This window comes from Mus caroli, unplaced genomic scaffold (assembly GCF_978045245.1).
Source record: "Mus caroli unplaced genomic scaffold, Mus_caroli_1 scaffold_11, whole genome shotgun sequence".
NCBI classification, from domain to species: domain Eukaryota; kingdom Metazoa; phylum Chordata; class Mammalia; order Rodentia; family Muridae; genus Mus; species Mus caroli.
The window spans coordinates 69152766-69174411 of NW_028227266.1; the positions used below are offsets into that span (position 1 = coordinate 69152766).

General features: G+C 40.6%; 1 protein-coding gene and 1 non-coding gene across 9 annotated transcripts in view; one reads left to right on the forward strand and one right to left on the reverse strand.

Moving 5' to 3' along the window:
• Positions 1-21646, reverse strand: part of Rnf111 (ring finger protein 111) — a 69481-nt gene that overhangs the window by 39086 nt on the left and 8749 nt on the right. For all 8 annotated transcript variants that reach the window (XM_021172534.3, XM_021172538.3, XM_029481374.2 and 5 more), the window contains one exon: positions 660-1552. In XM_021172534.3, coding sequence (XP_021028193.1) covers positions 660-1533 — 874 coding nt within the window. In that variant the 5' untranslated portion in view covers positions 1534-1552. The remainder of the gene's footprint in view (positions 1-659; positions 1553-21646) is intronic.
• LOC115032006 (small nucleolar RNA SNORA20) lies at positions 362-477 on the forward strand. The gene has a single exon (XR_003837655.1). It is a non-coding gene; the product is annotated as a small nucleolar RNA SNORA20 (small nucleolar RNA).

Consider the following 21646-nt stretch of genomic DNA (forward strand, 5'->3'; position numbering starts at 1 on the left):
GGCATACTCTGGAGATAGAAGCAAATGGCTCTCTGAGTTCAAGGCCAGCCTGGTCTACATAGTGAGGTCCAGGACAGCCAGGGCTGCATAGTGAGATTTTTATCTCATAATCATCATCATCAATCATCATTTTCGTAATTGTCACCATCATTATTGTTCATTATTGTCATTTAGTTATAACAGTTACTTACAAGACCAATTTATCAAAAAACAAAAAACCAAAAAAAAAAAAAAACCAATTTACACACACATACAAAATCAATTCTGACTTAATTTTTTGTCACTAGAAATTCTTTCAGTATCTGGAGGCAGAGTCAGTTTGACACAGCTGATTACACTGTTTAAGAATAAAAGCTAAGAGTTTCCCATTAATTTGCTGTTCTAGTCTGTCATAGCAGTTATACACACGGGATAATATTGGGCCATTGTACATGGAGATGAAGTGTGTTTTGCCCCTCCTGCATGGTCCAGACATTGTTCTTGGTGCCTTATGTCTAAATGTCTTATGAGTTGGATTTAATCAAGGGTGTTTGCAGTTAATATTTTCACTAATTAAAAATTCGAATAGCTTCACAAAAAGAATAAAAGCTAAGAGAACGTGGCTTGAGAACTGGGTGTGAGCACAGTATCACTGTGCAACTGCACTCCAGCCTTCTCACCTGAGGGAGCAGCGGGGTTGCTGGGGTTCTCACTGGCAGATGCACACAGGTCCTCTTCTCCATCGGTGGAGGAGCTGGACGAGGAATCGCTGCTGAGGTCATTCTCACTGGAGCTACTGGAGCTGGAGAGAAGAGCGTACTTCCTCTGAGCTAGCGCCTCCCGCTTCTTCCTCTGCACTAGCATCCTCTCCTTCTGCTTCTGTGTCCTCTGCGAGGAGCTGCTCTTCACCAGCCTCTTTCTGCATGGGACTCTCCTTAGTGCACTGCCATGAAAACAAGGTCTTTTCATTAACAAACTTGGCACAGGATCTGCCTCAGTTCGAGGCCACTTGTGAGACCTTGCACTGTGACTTCTACTTTTAGCACTCAGAACAGGCTGGGTATGTCTCACCGAGACTTCTTTATCCTCATCTGAAGTCACTGTATCAGAGCCCCCAAAATGGAGACTAGATGAGGGAGAAGACAGACACTCACTTAAGGAAGAGTCATTGTCCTCATCACTAGGTGTCTCTAGCTGTTGCCTGCGCCCTAGGATTTCCTGATTTTCTTTGACACAGTTCTGCACATATGAGGGGCCAGCCTGCTGGCTTTTGCGCTTTTTTCTCACAACACCACTTTTTTCTTGTTCTTGCTGGTTGCCATTCATGTCCTTCTCTTGTTTTTGAGAATCATCACACAGATGAGAGAATTCATTCCCCACTTTGCTATTAATCATCTCCACTTCTGCAGGGAAGCTCTTGGTGGCCCCTAGGGGCTGTGGGTGCAGAAGGACCGCCTTCAGACTCTCCTGTGTAGTGGGTGCATCAGGAGTCCCACTCTTCATAGCCACTTTTAGGGTGTAGAGCTCGTTAAATTCAGGAGTCCATTGAGACATGGGAAACTTCAGGGAAGGCCTAGGAGACACAAGCCAGGCATTTAAAGAACTCAGTACATCTGTGCTACACAACCAACTAGAGTCTTCAGCAGCCATAAAGCAACTATTCTTCCACTTGAGGACACAGTGTGACTAAGCAGAGTTACACTTGACTGTTCTCACAACTCTTCTATACCTCTGCTTCTATCCACTCTCACAGACACAGCTAACTAGTACACAAGTCTTGACAACCTCTAATAACCAAATGAGCCTTGCAGTATTCCTGCTAACTTTCACAATATAGCATATTTGGTCAAAATTAAACACTTCCTTTAAAGCTTCCTTCATTAAACTAGAGAAGAGAATTAGATTTCAAGACTGCCATCTGCCCCAACAGTCCCATGTCTGGGTACAGTCAAAGGAAACCAGACTGCTGAAGTCATACCAGATGATTGTGAGCCACCATATGGGTGCTGGAAACTGAACCTTTGTCCTTTGCATGAGCAACAAGTACTCTTTACCACTAAGCCATCTCTCTAGGCACTAGATTGTTGTTTTCATAGTACAGAAACAAATAGAGAAGCATAAAAAGAAAACAAAACAAAACCCTGATAAAATTTATAACACAAATGCTGCACTTGTTGAAATCAACAATTCTAGAAAAGAATTCTTGAAAATAGTCATCTGGTGAAGGAGGTGGGGTTGAAGGTCTGAAGGCACATTAATTAGCATGCCCACATTCCAAGAACCAAAATCCACAAAGGTACACAATAATGACAAGAAATTAACACACAGAGTAGAGACAAAGGCAGGTCACAAGACACAGGAGATGATATTCAAAGAATGTAAACCATGGGCTGGAGAGATGGCTCAGTGGTTCAGTGGTTAAGAGCACTGACTGCTCTTCCAGAGGTCCTGAGTCCAATTCCCAGGAACCACAACATGGTGGCTGGCAACTATCTGTAATGGGATCTGATGCCCTCTTCTGGTGTGGCTAAAGACAGCTACAGTGTACTCATATACATAAAATAAGTCCTTAAAAAAGAGGAAAAAAAAAAAGAATTAAAAGAATGTAATCCAGAGCAGGGATGGGAAATGGTAAGGCTTAAAGAAAGAGTCTATTACTTTAATGATGAATAAGAGGGTAAATGGAGGTAGGTGACAGGAGAAAATCTTTTTACTTTTCCTTTCTACCTTTCTTTTGGCTTTTCAAGTCTGGGTCTCTCTGTGTGACCCTGAGTGTCCTAGTGCTTGTTCTGTAGACCAGGCTGTCCTCAAACATATCTGCCTGTTCTGCCTCCCGAGTGCTGGGATTAAAGGGGTACACTACCAATGCCCATCTCTTTAAGATCTGCAATTTACAGTTACATTTTCAATGGCTATAGTAGCACAATATATGAAAAAGGGATCAAAAGAGCCCAAACTAGGGGCTGGAGAGATGGCTCAGTGGTTAAGAGCACTGACTGCTCTTCCGAAGGTCCTGAGTTCAAATCCCAGCAACTACATGGTGGCTGACAACCATCCTTAATGACATCTGACACCGTCTCCTGGTGTGTCTGAAGACAGCTACAGTGTACTTGTATATAAAATAAATAATAAATAAGTCTTTTTTTAAAAGAGCCCAAACTAGCGACAGAGTAATAACTACTTCTACAACAAAGAGGCACGGGCACTGAAATAGAATAATCAGAAAAGCCAGGCCCAATCTGGGCGGCATACGCCTATAATCCCAGAACTTGAAGCAGAGGCAAATGGATCTGTAATTTCAAAGCCAGCTTAGTCTACAACGTGAGTTCCAGGACAGCCAGAATGCAACCATCTCAAAAAACCAAAATATGAAAAAAAAAAAAAAATGAACCAAAACCAAATCCAGAATCACCACAGTTCTGCCGAGCTTTAGACATGTAGCCAGCGCCTCCTGTCGTCCTAGCTGAGGTAGCATAACCTGCCTGGAGTCCTGCCACAGAGACCTATTTTCTCTGTTTCTAACAGTCCCTTTCTATACACTTGAATGAACTCTTCTCATTTCATTCTTAAAAGAATACAAATCAGATCATATTTCATTCTCTCACTGGAAACCTTTCAGTTGTTTCTAAATGTTCCAAAATAAAATCTAAACTCTTAAGCGACTCTTCTGACACTTTCTGAACTCATATTCCATCTCCAGCTCCTACCAGTTCCCCTCTCAGTCACCATCTCAACCAAACTGTCCTCCTTTCTTTCTTGAATTTGCTATTTGGCTCTCTATGCCTACAATGCTTTTCTCAAAGACTTCTGCTCATCACTGAGATCTTTTCTATCTTTGGAGAGTTTTTTCTGAGTGTTCTATGGCAGCAAGAAGTATATGCTCCCAACCAAGGAAATCAGCTGTAATTCTAGACAGACAGTGATGGTGCACATCTTTAATCCCAGCACTCAGGAGGCAGAAGGAGGCAGAAGGAGGCAGAAGGAGGCAGAAGGAGGCAGGTCTCTGATTTCAAGGCTAGCCTGGTCTGCAGATAGAGTTCCAAGACAGCCAAGGCTACAAAAAGATGGATGTCTAACTATGCTGCCAAGGCTTCCCTTGAATCAGTCCTCCTGCCTCAACCTCACCATTATAAGTGGTTCATCTTAACCACCCTAGTATAAAATTGGGCAATAAACATCTGCAGGGCTGGAGAGATGGCTCAGCAGTTAAGAGCACAGACTACTTCCAAAAGTCGTGAGTTCAAATCCCAGCAACCACATGGTGGCTCACAACCATTTGTAATGAGATCTGATATCCTCTTCTGGGATATCTGAAGACTGCTACAATGTACTTACATACAATAAATAAATTTAAATAAAGAAATACATCTGCATGTTGTACAGCCATCTTCTCTCTCAGGAAATTTTTCATCTTTTTCATCTGAAACTCCATTCATTAACACAAACTCCATTCTTCCCTTCCTGTCACACTCTCATTCTCCTTTCTCTGTGTGAATTTAACTGGTCAGAGTCCTTCCTGTAAATGGAATCACTTGTTTATCCTGTGTGTTGTGCTCATTTAACCTAGCACTGGGTCTTTAAAGTTCATCCATATTGTAGCATATATCACGATTTCCCTATTGAGGCTCACTGCTGTTCCACTGTGTGTGACATGTTGTATATCTGGTCATCTGGTAGACACTCGGGCTGTTTCTACCAGAACTAAAATTGCTAGATTAGTAGTTCTATAGTTGATACTTGAGGAAACACCATACATTTTCCACAGCTGCCATTTTATAATCTAACCTGCAGAGAACAAATGTTCTATTTTCTCCACATTCTTGCCAGCATTTGTTATTCTGGATTTTGGGAATTGCTATCCTAAAGGCCTTCCCTGTGCAACGCCATTGAGCATGCCCTCCTTTACTTACTGGCTGTTGTATTGTCTTCAAAGAGATGACTGTCAAGTCCATTGTCCATTTTGTAAGCACATTTTGTTTTCTAGTTCTTTTGTGTCCTGATATCAGTTTTTTTAAACTTTTTTTTTTTAATTTATTATATGGAAGTACACTGTAGCTATCTTCAGACACTCCAGAAGAGGGCGCCAGATCTCATTACGGATGGTTGTGAGCCACCATGTGGTTGCTGGGACTTAACTCTGGACCTTCGGAAGAGCAGTCGGGTGCTCTTACCCACTGAGCCATCTCACCAGCCCCTGATATCAGTTTTTGTCAGATAAGATTTTGAAGGAAACATAGGGCATAACAGGACAAAACAAGCTAAACTAGGTATGGTGGCACAAACTTAATTCTAACACTCAGGAAGCAGAGACAGATTACAAATTTGAGACTAGGCTGGGCTACAAGGTGATACTTTGTCTCAAAAACAAAACAAAACACATTAGTGCTCCCCCTCAGCGGTACTGGCTGCTCTTGCAGAGGTTCTAGTACAATTCCTAGTATCACATGGCAGCTATAAACTCTAGGTCCAGTCTCAGGACAGCCAAAAATCCTCTTCTGGCCTCTGAAGGCACTGCACACATCTGGTGCACAGATATGCATACCGGGAAAATACTCATATATATATATACACACACACACACACACACACACATATATATATATATATATAAAAATAAAAGGTTAAAAAAATTTAATTGTACTTTTGCTACAGCCCAGCTAGCAGCCTTTTGCAATATACTCAATAAACTTGGAAAGAAACAAAGAGAGAAAAATTAAGAGGGCTGGAAAGATGGCTCAGCGGTAAAGAGCACTGAGTTCAAGTCCCAGTAACCACATGGTGGCTCACAACCATCTGTAATGGGATTCGATGCCCTCTTCTGGTATATCTACAGATAGTAACATGTTCTCATATACATAAAATAAATAATTTAAAAAGAAAAAAGAAAAATTAAAAGAGAAAAAGTTGATTACACATAGTAGGTACTGTCAATGACTTTTTACATTAATGAGAAAAGCAATGGAATAAAAGTAATAATTGAATTTCTGATCTGAGTAACTAAGAACATGGTGATGCAAACTACAAAGGCAGCAGCAGTGTGGCCAGGATGAGAGAAAAGCCTTATTAACAAGATTAGGCAACACTGCCCAAGACTTCTTAAATATTTACCAGTGTGCCATATTCAGTCTTGGGACTCAGGATCTATGGAAGACATTTATCTTATTGTCGGTGTCTATGATACCACAAAACAGAAAAAGTGAGCATTTAAAAAAAAAGAAAAAAAAAAAAACCACAAACAAAAAAACTGACAGCACTGCCCTCTCTGGAAGTATTAAGCCAATCCACACACTGCTGTTTCTTGAGACACGGTGTTTCTATATAGCTCTGGCTCTCCTGGGACTTTCTATGTAGACTAGACTGGCCTTGAGATCAGCTTGCCTTTGCCTCCTGAGCGCTCGAATTAAACAGTATATGCCACCACACTCAGCCATATGCTACTTTGTAATTAAAAGCAAATATTATAAGAAAAATAGCCACATCTTTAGAAAGTCTGCAAAAAGACCACTTTTTATTTTCTTTAAGATTTCAAGTTTCCAACTGCCCACCAATACAACATGATATATGTGTATTTAAGATTTACTGCTGAAAACACCACATATCTTTGCTGCAAAACAATCAAGCTAGAACTGAGCTATAAGTTTCCTACCTGCTCACTTGCTTTAATGGTATCAGAAGGTGCAATGTACATTGTGGAGAGAGAAAAGGCATCACTGTCTTACCCAGCTGTGAACCCTACAAACTACACGCCCAACCTGCCAGCCAAAATGTACTGACTGCTGTAGGAGTAGCATGGCGGTATAGTCTTATGGGATAATCAACCACTCAATGATGTATGGGAGGGCAATCCCACAGGAGGGGATTCATGCCTGACACTACAAACCCAGTCAGAAACCCATGGCTCTGAGGAAGTTCTAGGCCCTAAGCAGGAATTAAACTAATTAATAGTTAGGGGGCTGGAGAGATGACTCAGTGGTTAAGAGCATTGACTGCTCTTCCAGAGGTCCTGAGTTCAAGTCCCAGCTACCACATGGTGGCTCACAACCATCTGCAATGGGATCCAATGCCCTCTTCTGGTGTGTCTGAGGACAGCTACACTGTACTCACTCATATATAAAATAATTTAAAAAATAGTTTAGCTAAACTGACATGATACCATACTTCCTTCTAAATATTTATGTCTATACCATAGATGAATGCTACTTTCAGTCTTAATCAGAGAAGCTTCTCTTTGCAGTAAAAACAAAAGAGAATGCATAGAATCATGGCTTTTCAAGGTGTCCAGTTTAAGTGAGTTGCATGTGTGTTCAAGTCCCAAACATGTACCACCCCCTCTAAAGTTTAGAGAACATTGTAAAAAGGGGAGAGAAAAAAAAATGTAAGAGCCAGCAAACATGGAAAAGAGCTATGAGATGGTATCTGCAGGGCAAGCCACAAACACTGTACTATTCATCTTACAACTACTACTGGCTTGCATAGAGCCAGTCATAAGACTGGACCTCTCAATAGATAATCAGATTAGAGAAGGGCTCATGATACTCTCTCCCTGCTAAATACTGTCTACTGATGAATTCTGGGGAAAGAGCAGGCATTGTCTTTATGTGTGTGTCCAATGATGAGCCCACCAGCTCCAATGGATAGCTCCAAATCCACAGATGGCCCTAGTTAAATTCAATGGGTCACAAAACAAGGAAACAAAACATAAATCTGGAAAAGGGCCAGGGAGAAGAGGTTGATAGGGTGAGAACAAGGTAAGAAAGGGTGGAAAGTCAGAGTGGTCAAAATGCATTATAATTCCTGCATGAAATTGTCAAAAAACAAATGTAATTTGTAAAAATCTCAAGCGTCTACAGCTGAGGATCTGAGAGGACTGGCTAGATCCTGCTCACAATTCCATTCTGTATGTCCTTTGTAATAAGAGACAGAGACTGGGGAAAGGAGGGGGTGGCAGGGGGTGGGGGAGAAGCAAGCTGATGGAAGGAATGAAGGTGGGAACATGGTTAATGGTGAAATACCTAGCCAGGAAAAGAAAGACTTTTTACTGATATACAACACTGTTCTGGAACTATCAGTCATATCCTTTGTGATGGATTGTATAAGCTTGGCCCAGGGAGTGGCACTATTTATGAGGTATAGTCTTGTTAGAGTAGGTATGTCACTGTGGGCCTAGGCTTTAAGACCCCTGTCCTAGCTACCTGGAAGCCAGTCTTCTGCTAACTGCCTTCAGAACAAGAGGCTCCTCCAGCCCCACGTCTGCTTGGACACTGCCATGCTCCTGCCTTGATGAAAATGGACTGTAAGCCAACACCAATCAAATGTCATTCTCATAAGAGTTGCCTTGGTCATGGTTTCTGTCCACAGCAGTAAAACCCTAAGACATCCTTCAATTGAGAAGGAAGAGGAAATGAACACTCATGTAACTTTCCTTATTTGCAGGAAACTGACTGATGAAACCACATGGAAACAAGGTAGGCCTTTGTGTGTAAAACCCCATCACTGACTGTCCTGTATACAAACAGCCAGTCAGAAAATACATAATAACAAACTACTCACAAGTACAATACCTACTACCAAAGTATCAAAATTAATGAGACACAGAGCCTATACAATCTATGTCACTGTGCCAACCATGTAATTATACCTAAAGGGAAATTCAATGTGATACCAGAGTACACAACTGTTGTGTGACAAAATTTGTTCTGGGGAGACAACACGGATATCTACTCATGCAAGATAGGGATCCCACAAAAGACCAAAGTTTGGATACACCAAAGTCCAACTTGGTGAACCCACGAATTTTACAGGAATATGAGAGAGGTTGCTTACAGGAGCAGAAATGACTCAAAGACAGCTGCATCGCCCAGACCCACCCAGTGTGACTGACAGCTCACCAAAGCTCGGAAACCCAGAGCACATGGCACAGCCTGCATACAGCTCAACAGGCTGAGTGTGCTTTCCCAGTTGGACTCTAGTCTGAACCTCTTGCAGGCACCTGGTCTGATCTCAGAGTCTTCTCAGAAGCTTTTCTCCTCTGAAAGTTTTCTTTGTTACTCAGCTTGTGTGGGACTCTTACTTTATTAGTTACTGACAGGGAGGGGCCTAGTCAATCTGCACAGATTCAGAGACTGCCTAAATATATATTGAGTTGTTTACTTTCCTACCTAAGGAGCTTCCCTGCAAGATAGAATGTTTCAATCCTAGAGGAAATTGCTGTACAACACATATGCTGTAATCTCATTATTAACACTAGCCCAGTGTCTAAATTTATAGACATGTTAACTATTAGAGAACAATCATTAAAATCCATTTCACAAAACCTGGTATTGGGCTGAAGAGATGGCTCAGCTGTTAAGAGCACCAACTGCTCTTCCAGAGGTCCTGAGTTCAATTCCCAGCACCTACATGGTGGCTCACATACATCTGTAATGGGATCTGATGTCCTCTTCTAGAGTGTCTGAAGGGAGCAACGGTGTACTCAGATATGTTAAAAAAAATAAATAAAAACTGGTATTAAAAGTACAATAATTATCACTTTGTTAGCTGGAGAAAAAAGGATCAATAAAAAGAATTGAAAAATAAGTCAGGGTGATATTTCACACTTTTAATCCTAGCACTCAGGAGGCAGAGACAGGATCTCTGAACTCAAGGGCAGCCTGATTTACAGAATAAACTTCAGGACAGTTAGGTCTACATTGTCTCAAGAAATCAATAACAATAAAAAAAAAAATCAAAGCAACAACAAAAAAACCCAAATAAACAAAAAAATAAATTGAAAATTAAGGGATTTAGTGTCTCAGTGTTTGAGAGCTTACCCAGCTCAAAACCCTGGCTTCAGTAACACCAAGTCAGGGAAAGAAAGAGTTCAGAAAACAACATGTAAAGAAAACAGTCTCCATACTCCCCAAGTAATTATCTGCTAATGGTCAAAGCTTTAATCTTACAAACCAGAGATTTCTTATTTTACCTTTCAGCTCCTACCTGAAACTGAAGTGCAAACTGCCTCCGGGTTTCTTTGGTGACTGGGAGGCAGCAAGCTGAGGGGTGCTCTAGTTTAAATAGAAGCACTATGTTTACTGTGGTTTACACACACAGTACTTTGCTTCAGACAGGGTCTTAGTATGTAGCTTCAAACTTCCAATCCTACCTCAGATGACAGGTGTGTGCCACCTGATCTGCTTACTCAGAACTCTTCAAAGAGAACAAGCCCACTGAAGCAGTGAATATCTCTGTTAGAAATGAAAACTACTGTTTGAAATAGGCAGTGTGAAGCAAAAAAAAAAAGTAAGCCACAGTAAAAATGAAAATGTTTCTGTGCTCAGTTATTCAGATAATTATAAAGCAGTCATGTGCTAGACCTGTGGATAACAGTGGGTAATACAAAAAAGAAAATACTCTTAAAAAAAAAAAAATCAAGATCCTGTACTCTAAGAAGCTCACAATTTACTATCAAAACAGAATCTGACTTTTGTGGCAGGACATTTGACCACACTACGAACCCTAAGATTGTGTTATTTACTGAAAAACTTGTTTCTAGCTGTGTTGTGGCTCAGCCCCCCTAGCACCTTTAATCCCTCTGGATGGACTACAGACACACCCTTAGCACACTCCTTTTAATCCCAAACTAAGAAGATAAAGTTAGAAGAAAAGCACCTAGTTTGAAGTTGACTTTTTTTTAAGTGGCAAAGATTTAACAGAATAGGATATGCCCAACTATCAGAAGAGAGAAGAAAGGGTTAAGAGAATGGGGTGGGGAGCAGTTTTACCAGTAGTGTTTTACAGAGACAGGTTGAAGAGAGAACAAGCTAGACACAGGTAAAGACAGAATAAACCAGAAAATGAGGAGATAAGAACAGATTGCTAGAGTTAATTTCAAGCAAAGCAGAGTGATTCAGAAGAAGCTGAGAAGTCGGATTCAGTCAGCCTAAAGAAGAATATGAGCCAGAACACCTAAGCTGAACCAGCCAAGCAGAGCTCAGGAAGAACTAGGAAGGGTGAGTTTAATTCAGCAGTAAGTCTCAGAGGCTGACAAAGTTCTAGGCCTACATTAAATTGCACAGAGACTAGAAGCTTCCAGGATTAGGCCTAGGTTAACAGACTGAGGCAGCAAGCCTAGGAGGACAATTATTAATGCAGGCCAATAAAAATTATATTTACAGACTTTAATGAGTCAAAATGCACAACACACTATGGGGGAACACAGAGGATACAGCAAACAGCAACTCTGGTACCAGCTTCACGCAGATAAGACACCCACGTGACACCGCGAAGGAAGGGCGAAAGAGCAGATGGGTCGAACAATGCGTCTAACTGAACTGTGTCCTCAGATGTACAACTCTCAACTGCTTGCTTAGAAGCTTTTTTGGTTTTGTGTCTTCAGTAGGGAGAAACCAACTGGGGTCAAATTATCAAAGAATGAGGGATCACACTGCCTAACATCATTTAGGGAAATGCAAAAACTAGGGAATAAAAGGACTAAGGTAGAAAGAGTCAAGACACCCAAGGAAGTTCTCCATGAACAGACAAAGAACAGTTTTAGCTATCTCACTGGGTTAGCACAAGTGACTAATAATCTTTCCACCCACTTCCTGGTGCCAGAGCAATAAAGAAAAGGGTGGGCTTCTATACTGTCATAACAGCTTATTCATTTTTATTCGTTACCTCTTATTTTGAGAAAATCTTAATTAGCAAATTAAAGTTTCCTGTTTGGTCCCTAAGTGGGTACAAATCCTACAATCTAAGGCAAACTACCAAAACTTAGGTATGAAATTTTAAAATGGCAAGAAATTAAGAAAACTTTAAAAAATAAAAAGCTAAATCTTTTCTAAAATTCACTGACTCTTCCTTAAACTGTTATGATAAGTAAAAACTGTTGCTCTGACCAAAACCTTTCTTAAAAATGCAGCTGCTATTTCACACCAGGTTTTGCACACGTGAACAAGTGAGCAAAAGCAACCATGAGCTCTTCTAAAACCAGTCCATGGATTTTCTGGGTTTCTGAGTGTCTAAGAGGAAGCAGGCAAATGTTCTGATTCCTATTGATAGAACTAGAGCAATGAAAGAGGCTCCATGACTCTTCACCTGTCCTTAAGTCACGTCTAAAGAACTTCCATGATAAAAAGGAAAGGGGTGGTAAGATGATTCAGATGTGAGAGCACTTGCTTCAACTCTGGCTTCATGCTTGATGCCCAGAAACTTGACTCCAAAAATGCCCTCTCACCTTTACATATAGACCATGGTGCATGTACCCTACACGCGCAAATCATACACAAGCACACATGAACACACACATCATCATTACCATTCTTGTTATAATTAAAAGGAACAAAAAGGCTTTCTAGAACCTGAGAGGTGAAGAGAGGACAAGAGAGGAAGAACAGGGGGAGCTTCCATTATTTAAAAAGAAAAATGAAGTTGAGTAAAGCCTGCACTAACATCATTTATAGTGAAATAACACTAATCCCTCCACTGCTCATACAAATATCCAGATTCAAACTTCCTAGACTCAGAACTGAGAAATCAAGTAAAAAGAGCGAGCTGTAGAACCCAGTATACACACTCATTTGTTAATCCAATAAAATGAGCAAAGATGCCTTAGGACATGACTGAGTAGGGGCTGAGCGGTGCTCGGAGGTTAGGAGAGATACTTCTCTACCAGTGAAAAGAGCCAATTCAAACCAGATGAGATTAGATTCAATGTAAGTTTTATGGGAAGCTGTTCTGGGGCACATTTGGAGGCTCCAAGGACAGAGGCAAAATCATTATGGGGAGGGGGGTGGGGAAGAGAGGAAAAGGGAAGAATGTCTGGGGGGAAGGGCAGCCCAACCCCTAAACTGGAATGTTCAGGGCTGGGGGAGGATATGCCGAGTAAAGAGGGATGCAGGAAGAACCTGAAGGTCAAATCTTCTTTGATATGTAAAATATGCACCTTAGTTCCTCAACCAACCATGCACACAATTTGCATTGCATGCATATATATGTGTACATTAAAAAAATAATAAGAAGCCGGGCGTGGTGGCGCACGCCTTTAATCCCAGCACTCGGGAGGCAGAGGCAGGCGGATTTCTGAGTTCGAGGCCAGCCTGGTCTACAAAGTGAGTTCCAGGACAGCCAGGGCTACACAGAGAAACCCTGTCTCGAAAAACCAAAAAAAAAAAAATAATAATAATAATAAGATAGAAAACGGGCAGTGGGGAGGCAGAGGCAGGCAGATTTCTAAGTTCGAGGACAGCCTGGTCTACAGAGTGAGTTCCAGGACAGCCAGGACTACACAGAGAAACCCTGTAACCCTGTCTGGAAAGAAAACCAAAACCAAACAAACAAACAAAACCAAAAGGACTAATCCTTGTGGCTAGGATCTACTTAGTTGTAGCATGCTTACCTAAAATGCATGAAGCCCCAGGCTCATTATTCAGTTTTACATAAACTGGGCATGGTGACACAATCCTTTAGTCCTTGTTCTTGGGGGAGGTAGGAGGATCAAAAGTTCAAAGTCATCTTTTCCTAACTACTGAGTTCAAAGCTAGCATGTGATACATGAGACTCTACCTTAAAGAAAAATAATAATTTTTTGTTGTTTTTTGGGGGGTTTTTTTTTGTTTTGTTTTGGTTTGGTTTTTTGTTTTTCAAGACAGGGTTTCTCTGTAGCTCTGGCTGTCCTGGAACTCAACTTTATAGACCAGGCTGGCCTTGAACTCAGAAATCCCAGTGCTGGGATTAAAGGCTTGCGCCACCACGGCTGGCTAATAATAATATTTTTAACCCATGTAAAAGAATTCTCCAGGACAATGCTGAAACAATTTAGCAACTAAGTAAGTTAGTTTCTAACTTCCATTAAGAACAGACATTCGGGCTGGAGAGATGGCTCAGTGGTTAAGAGCACTGACTGCTCTTCCAGAGGTCCTGAGTTCAAATCCCAGCAACCACATGGTGGCTCACAACCATCTGTAATGAGATCTGATGCCCTCTTCTGGGATGTCTGAAGACAGCTAAGTGTACTTACATATAATAAATTTAGAAAAAAAAAAAAAAAGAACAGACATTCATGAGTCCATATTGATATAAGCAAATCTTCCTTCCAGAAGAAAGTCAACTTTTCTAACCTCTCACAGAAGTTAGACAACAGCCCCTCAACCACTACCCTCAAGTGGACAAGAGGGCAACTGTGAGGAAAAACTAGGCAAATGCTAGCTCTGTTCACAGCCAACATCACTAATGGTCCTGAGGCTACTATGGAACACTGGTAATTAAGTGATAAGGGAACTTCACAGCTGAGGCATTCTTCCCCCTAACCCATAATCATAATAAAAACATCCCACAAAACAAACACATGACAGGTGTGTAATATTGCCATAATCTGCAAGAAAATACGTAGAGAAACTGTGAAACCAGAGACTGCAGTTAAATACCTGGAATGTAGCTAATAGAGATGCATCAATGTCATCTCTTTGTAGATACAGACATGCAGTCGGTGGAAGGTTAACAAGGAATTGGAACTGGGGAAGGAATATAAGGCAACACTATACTTACTGTCTTTGCCTTGTAAGTGTGAAAACAGTTTAGAAATTAAAAAAGAAAGAGAGAGAGAGAGAGGGAGGGAGGGAGGGAACATAGAGGTATTGTTTACAAAGCTTCCCTAGGCTGTAGAAAAGGTAGGGGATAATTTAGAGACAGGGTTCCTCTTGCCAATAGCTCCAAAAGTTGACACAAGAGGGAAGAAAGAGCTGGGACCACCATGAGAAAAAATAAGTCCTAAATATCTGCCATCCCACTGGGATTCCACTAACAAATTCTGCATAACCCACTGAATACAGTGTAGGAAAATGTCCTATGTTGCCTTATATTACTACTACTGGGAAATTTGCAAATAAGCACACCTTCTTGCTAACAATTTGCAATAATACATTAAAAATGTACTATGCAGGGACATACACATGCTTAAGTGTGTTTATGTATGTTCTATCTAGTTTTTGTGATATGAAGATATAAACATTATTTGTAAGACACTAGTTAACCTAGGTAAGTCACCAAGAGGGTAAAATATGAAAATTAAGTCACTGGTTCTTGTGTGTGTGTGTGGGGGGGGGGGGGGGAGAGAGAGATTGATTGATTGTTGTTTTTGAAATTTTGAAACATCTTTCGTAGGTAAAGATGGTCTGGAACTGCTGGGCGGTGGTGGCGCTTTTATGCCTTTAATCCCAGCACTTGGGAGGCAGAGGCAGGCAGATTTCTGAGTTCCAGGCCAGCCTGGTCTATACAGAGAAACCCTGTCTCAAAAAAAAAAAAAAAAGATGGTCTGGAACTATGTAGCCCAAGCTAGCCTTGACCTTGCAATTCCTCCTGCCTCTGCCTCAGCCTCTGCCTCAGCATCTTCATTTTGGATCATAGGCTTGGCCCATTTCACCTGACTCACAGTCATAAAAAATTTCAGCATATGAATGGCTCCTAGTATAATCTAACTAATGTCCTTTTAAGAGGAAATTCAGAAAAATGGGGGATGGCTACAAACACACAAATAAAAGACTATATAAAGATATAGCGGGCAGGGGGAGGGTATAGGGGACTTTCGGGATAGCATTTGAAATGTAAATGAAGAAAATATCTAATTAAAAAAAAAGAGATACAGCAAGAAGGTAGCTAATTGGAAGCCAAAAGGAAATCTCAGTAGAAATAGCCAACTGCTTGATATTGAGCTCTAGAACTCTAAGACATACAGTTTTGTTGTTTAGGTCACTGTAATAAAACACTGTCTAAATATACCTTAAATGTGCTTCAATGCTCTATGTATTTATTATAAATACAAAGATGAGCAGGAGAGATGGCTCAGTGGTTAAGAGCACTGACTGCTCTTCTAAAGGTCCTGAGTTCAAATCCCACATGGTGGCTCACAACCATCTGTAATGGGATCTGATTGATGTCCTCTTCTGGGGTGTCTGAAGATAGCTACAGTTTACAGACATATAATAAATCTTTTTTAAAAAGAAAATAAAAAATAAATAAATACAAAGACAAGACAGAACCGATCTTACTATGTTCTAGCCTGGCAGATAGGTGTGTCACTATAATTCAAATGCCATATGAAGATACTTTGTCAGACACACACTTTGAAACAGCCCCAGAATCTGGTCTAATCCTTAAGAGGAAAAACTTTCCATGAAGAAAAAGAAAGTCAGTTATGGTGGCACATGCTTGTAATCCCAGCAACTGAGAGGCTACAGGCACAATTCAAGGTCAGCCCGGGCTACGTGATGAGGTAGCAAGATAATGTCTCTAAAATGAATAAAATGGGTACAGTAAAGAAACCAAAAATAGCCACTCTGGGTAAAAGGGAAGAAAGTTTATCCCAAACTGCCAAGGCACCTGGGAAGAAGGGATCTAAGGAGCTAGGACCAGGGCTTGTGAGCAGGGACTGAGGAAGTTTAGAGACTAGATAACAGGCACCACAGTTATATGTTAATGGGGAGCCACAAGTTTCTTTGAACAGAGGAAAAGGGGATAGTTCCTTTTAACAAGTAGGAACTATGGTCAAACCCTGAGGACGCCACCTTTTATCTAAATGCCTGACCTTGGGGTAGGGGTGGGGCATGACAAAAAAAGAAAAGAAAGAGTAAGGGAAATGTACCATGAAGAAGTTACCTGAAAAAAATGAAAAGGGAACATTACTTAATAAACAATTTATATTCTTCAAAGGTATAATTCAACTTCAGCCAGCTAATTATCTACAATAATTACTTTTAAGAAAGGAAAATTGAGATGACTTTATAAGGTACTTATTTATAAGGTATACTTATTTATAAAGTAACTTATTTCATGTGCACTGCTGTTTTGCCTGCATGAAATGTCTGTGTAAAAGTGTCAGATCCCCCTGGAACGACTGGAGTTACAGTTGAGAGCTCATATGTGGGAACTGAACCCAAGCCTCTAGAAGACCAGCCTGATTCATCTCTCTAGACTCATAAGTGCTTTTCAACATCTGAAAGACTAGATAAAGGCTTCCAGAATCTACAAGACCTAAGACTTCACAGCAGTTTGGCTGGAGAGGGTATTGCAGGAAGCTCTGTTCTCCTGTCATTTCTTATGTCAGCACTAAGCTCCCAGCCTTCACCTTCATCACCCTCCAAAGGCAGCAGGATCACAAATTAAAGGAAGGTGGAGCACACAGATATCTTCTATGAAACCAGACAGGGACAGTAGAAAATAAAATAAAAACTAAAAATAATGCAGGTTTGTTTCAAACAGTTGAAACAAAGAAAGCAAGCAGCTGACAATGGATTACAGAGACACTAGGATGGATACCTTGTTCTGTGGTTCAGTGGTTGCCTAGCATGTCCAAAGCCCTGGTTCCACCCCCAGCACTACCAACAAAAAGAAACAGCAGAGAACCCAGAAATACTTACAAATACCATCATATGATTCCCAACAAGAGTGACAAGATAATGTTTCCAACAACAGTAGTCAACCAAAGAGCACTAGGGGAAAAAATGAGCCTCAGTATCTGCATCCCACCAAATACAAAATTAAACCTAAGAGCTGCACCATAAAACTTCTGCAAGAAAGCAAGCAGACAATAAAGGGCAAAAAAAGGGCATGGCTTCTTTTTGAACTGATGGACTAGACATTACTAAAATCAAAACCTTTTTCTCTTCAGAGATACCAGTGGAAAACTGAGAAAGAATAGAGAGCATTAAAAATGCATATGCGCCGGGTACGGCGGCGCACGCCTTTAATCCCAGCACTTGGGAGGCAGAGGCAGGCAGATTTCTGAGTTCGAGGCCAGCCTGGTCTACAAAGTGAGTTCCAGGACAGCCAGGGCTATACAGAGAAACCCTGTCTCGGAAAAAAAAATGCATATGCAATTTTAATCTGCACGCACATATACACACACACACGCACACACACAGAATGCATGGATAAACTCATGATAAACACTCATGGTTACTATGAAATGAGCAAAAGACATGAAGAGATGTGTCTAAAACCACAAACAAACAAACACAAATAGCCAGTAAATACCTAAAAAATGCTCACTATCTCAAAATCACCAGAAAAACATAAATTAAAACTACAGTAAGTTCCCATTACACATTCAAAAAAAGGCTAAAAAGTAAAAAGAGCCACCTTCCAGGAAGCGTCATAACCAAATGCTACACACTCTGACAGATACACAGACATCCACTAACTCTACACTAAGTTCTGAAAACATGTACAGAAAGGTTTGTATATAGATGCTCACAGCTTTATTGATAGTTAATTTTAGACAGAGCATAGATACAAGGAGATGCCAATCAAAGGCAACACAGGAGAACCTCAGGACCTCCACTGAGGGGAGCAAAGAAGACACACAGTATCTGTATTACTCGATCAAAAGTAAAGGAGCCTCTGGAACAGATAAGCACTTGAAATGGCAGTTCTGGCCACTTGTGGTTAAGGCGTTACTTAGGGTAACTCAGACTGGGGCAAATCCCCTGTGATATTTCTCCTTTATTCACACTGCATATTCCAGGCAGACTGAGCTAAATACCAAAGAGATTTTCAAAGAAACACTCCTTTGTTTTATTTTTTGGCATAACAGGCACTCTGTGATCTACTATCACTTACTGCTCAGTGTAGTGAAGTAAAAGAGACAAACCTTTCAAAAAAGATTCATTTCACTCCAAGTAAAATTTAGAGACAAGTAGATGTAAATAAATATACAACTGTGGTTATAAAATGAACTTGCGTTCTTTTTGTTTGGAGGGTTGTTTTTTTGTTGTTGTTGTTGTTTTTTTTTCCCTAAAGTTCTGCTCTGCAGTCCAGGCTACCCACAAACTTGCACTCCTCGGGCTTGTTTTCCAGTGCTCGTATTACAGGGATGCATACCACACCCAGCTAGAAACTATAGAATGGAGGCTAAAAATGTGCACCTGCAATTTGTTTCCATTCTGTTCACTGTGGTACTGGGGATTAAACTCAGGGTCTGGTACATTTCAGTTCTAAATTGAGCTAAAGCCCAAACTCTGCCAACTTAAAATAAATGTTAGCAGGACATGATGATACATGCCTGTAATTCCCAATACTCAAAAGAGGTGGAAGCAGAAGGATTCCAAGCTTCAAGGACTACACAGGAAGATCATGTCCCTACACAGATAAATGAGAAGTTAGAAAAGTGGCTGGAAAAAGGGGCGGCTCAGAGGTTATGAGCATTTGTTGCTTATATACAGGATCTGGGCTCAACTCCCAGCACCCACAATGGCTGCTCCTAACTATTCCAGTTCTATACATACATACATCATACAGAGAGAGAGAGAACACATAAAATGAATAAATCTAAATTTAAAAAAAAAGTTATTGGCGTGACTGTTGTTTAGAGAACACCTAAAATAGATGACTAGAAATCTGAAGGAAAAAACACCAAATAAATGACAGACTATGGGTGTTCACTACACAACCCACTCATTTTCTACAGCATTTACAATTGTTAATAAAATATCAGAAGGAAAATATGTGATGAACGAACATCAGACAGAGCACCACATGAATTTCCAAACAAAAAACAACTCAAGTTTAGCAGTTTGGCTGATTTTTAAAGTTCACTGTAAAAAAAGCTAGCACACTCAGAAGTACAAAAAGTCAGCTCCTCCCAGTTATCACTCAAGGTGCCACCAACCCGCCTCTCCTGCTGGAGAAAGGGCATGCCCAAGAGAAATAAGAAACAAGCCTTGATTCCTTGGAAAGCAATATAAAAACGATGAATTCTCCAAGTGAGGTTTCTGACTTGGTGACTTAAGCCCTGCAATCCCACCACCTATGGCACATCTTGGCAAGTTCTAAATCACCTGCTATCTAAAGTTCTTCGGGCATCTTTAAATGAAACATGAAAACAAAAATATTTACCTCAAAAGTCTGCTGTAAATACTAAAACATTGTATGTACATTAAAGTTGAAATCTGCTATTTTTAAAGTTAAAATCCAAATTGATTTAGAAATCATCTAAGCAAAAGTCAGCAACCTTTTTTCCTCCAGTTTTTCTTATCCTTTTAAAGGGGTAAGAGAAGACACAGGAGTTCCATTCTCTAGGGTTGCCTACCTCAAGCTAGTCTACCTCACTCAAGTGGTAAATCTCAAATCTTTCCTAAAGAAAAAAAGGCCAAAACTCATATGCCTTTAGTCCTAGCACTCAGGAGGTAGAGAGGCAGGTGGATCTCTGAGTTCTAGGGCAGCCTGGTCTACAGAGCAAGTTGCAGAACAGCCAGAAACTTGCTCAAAAACACAAACAAACAAACAAAAAGACCTAAACTTTGAGCAGTTAACCTATTCACCCTCCCTCAACAAAATTGGAATAAATAAAAATAAAGCCAGAAAACTAATTACAAGGCATTTTTGACAATCTTAAAAATGTAAAATCCACTCAGGGAATGGTGATGCACTCCCTTAAAGCCCAGGACTTGGAAGACAAAGGCAGCCAGATCAAGATCTCAGTTCAAGGATAGTCTGGTCTATCTAGTTCCAGGCGAGCTAGAGCTATATAGTAAGACCCTGTCTTAAAAGACATTACCACTCCCCAGTCCCCCCAATGAACATAGTATCTAATTTAGGGAGAAAAACTGCACCTTAAGCTCCAGAGGATACTACTGGACAGATATCAGACACACACAAAGGAAAAAGTTAACTATATGAGTAAAACAGTAATTTAACTACATAGATTATACTTGCAATTCTGCTCAGCCTAGAATGACAGTTCTGCTGTGTAGCTGGTCTTTCTAATGTGTCTCTGAGGAGATAAGCATCTTTCTGTCAGATCCTAAAGTTTCAAGCCATTTCTCTTCCTACATCAGGGATCATATTTCACCTGATGTTTTATAATAAAAATGCGGTTTGTTCCAATACTGAAGGAAAAGTTGAGCTGGTGGCTTTGAGGAGTGGTGTGCTGGGTCTGGTGAGACAGCTCAGGGTAAAGGTGTTGACTGAAAGGTAAGACCTGAGTTCTATCCCTTGATTGCAATGCTGGAAGACTCAACTCCTCAAAGTTATCCTCCTTCCCTCTACATCTGTACAGTGATATGCTCTTATCCACACTCACATGAGCCACATACACACATATAATAATAAATTAGAAATCTTTTGTTTGTTTGTTTGTTTTTTTGAGACAGGGTTTTTCTGTGTAGTCCTGGCTGTCCTGGAACTCACTCTGTAGACCAGGGTGGACTCAAACTCAGAAATCCGCCTGCCTCTGCCTCCCGAGTGCTGGAATTAAAGGTCTGTGCCACCACCACCCTGCTAAGAAATCTTAAAAGGAAATATAACTTCATAGAAAATGTAAAATACGTGAATATAAGCCATGTTTCATATTCTATAAATATTTATACATTTATTAAGCAAAAATTATTCTGCATTCAAGAATTTAGCGCCGGGCAGTGGTGGCGCACGCCTTTAATCCCAGCACTTGGGAGGCAGAGGCAGGTGAACTTCTGAGTTCTAGTCCACCCTGGTCTACAGAGTGAGTTCCAGGACAGCCAGGACTATACAGAGAAACCCTGTCTTGAAAAACAAACAAACAAACAAACAAACAAACAAACAAACAAAAACGAGAATTTAGCTTAGGTTTTGTAAAAATCAATCCACTCTTTAAATATGTAAAAAGTGTATTTGTTTACATATATAAACATTATTTTACCACTAAAATTTGCAAAGTCCA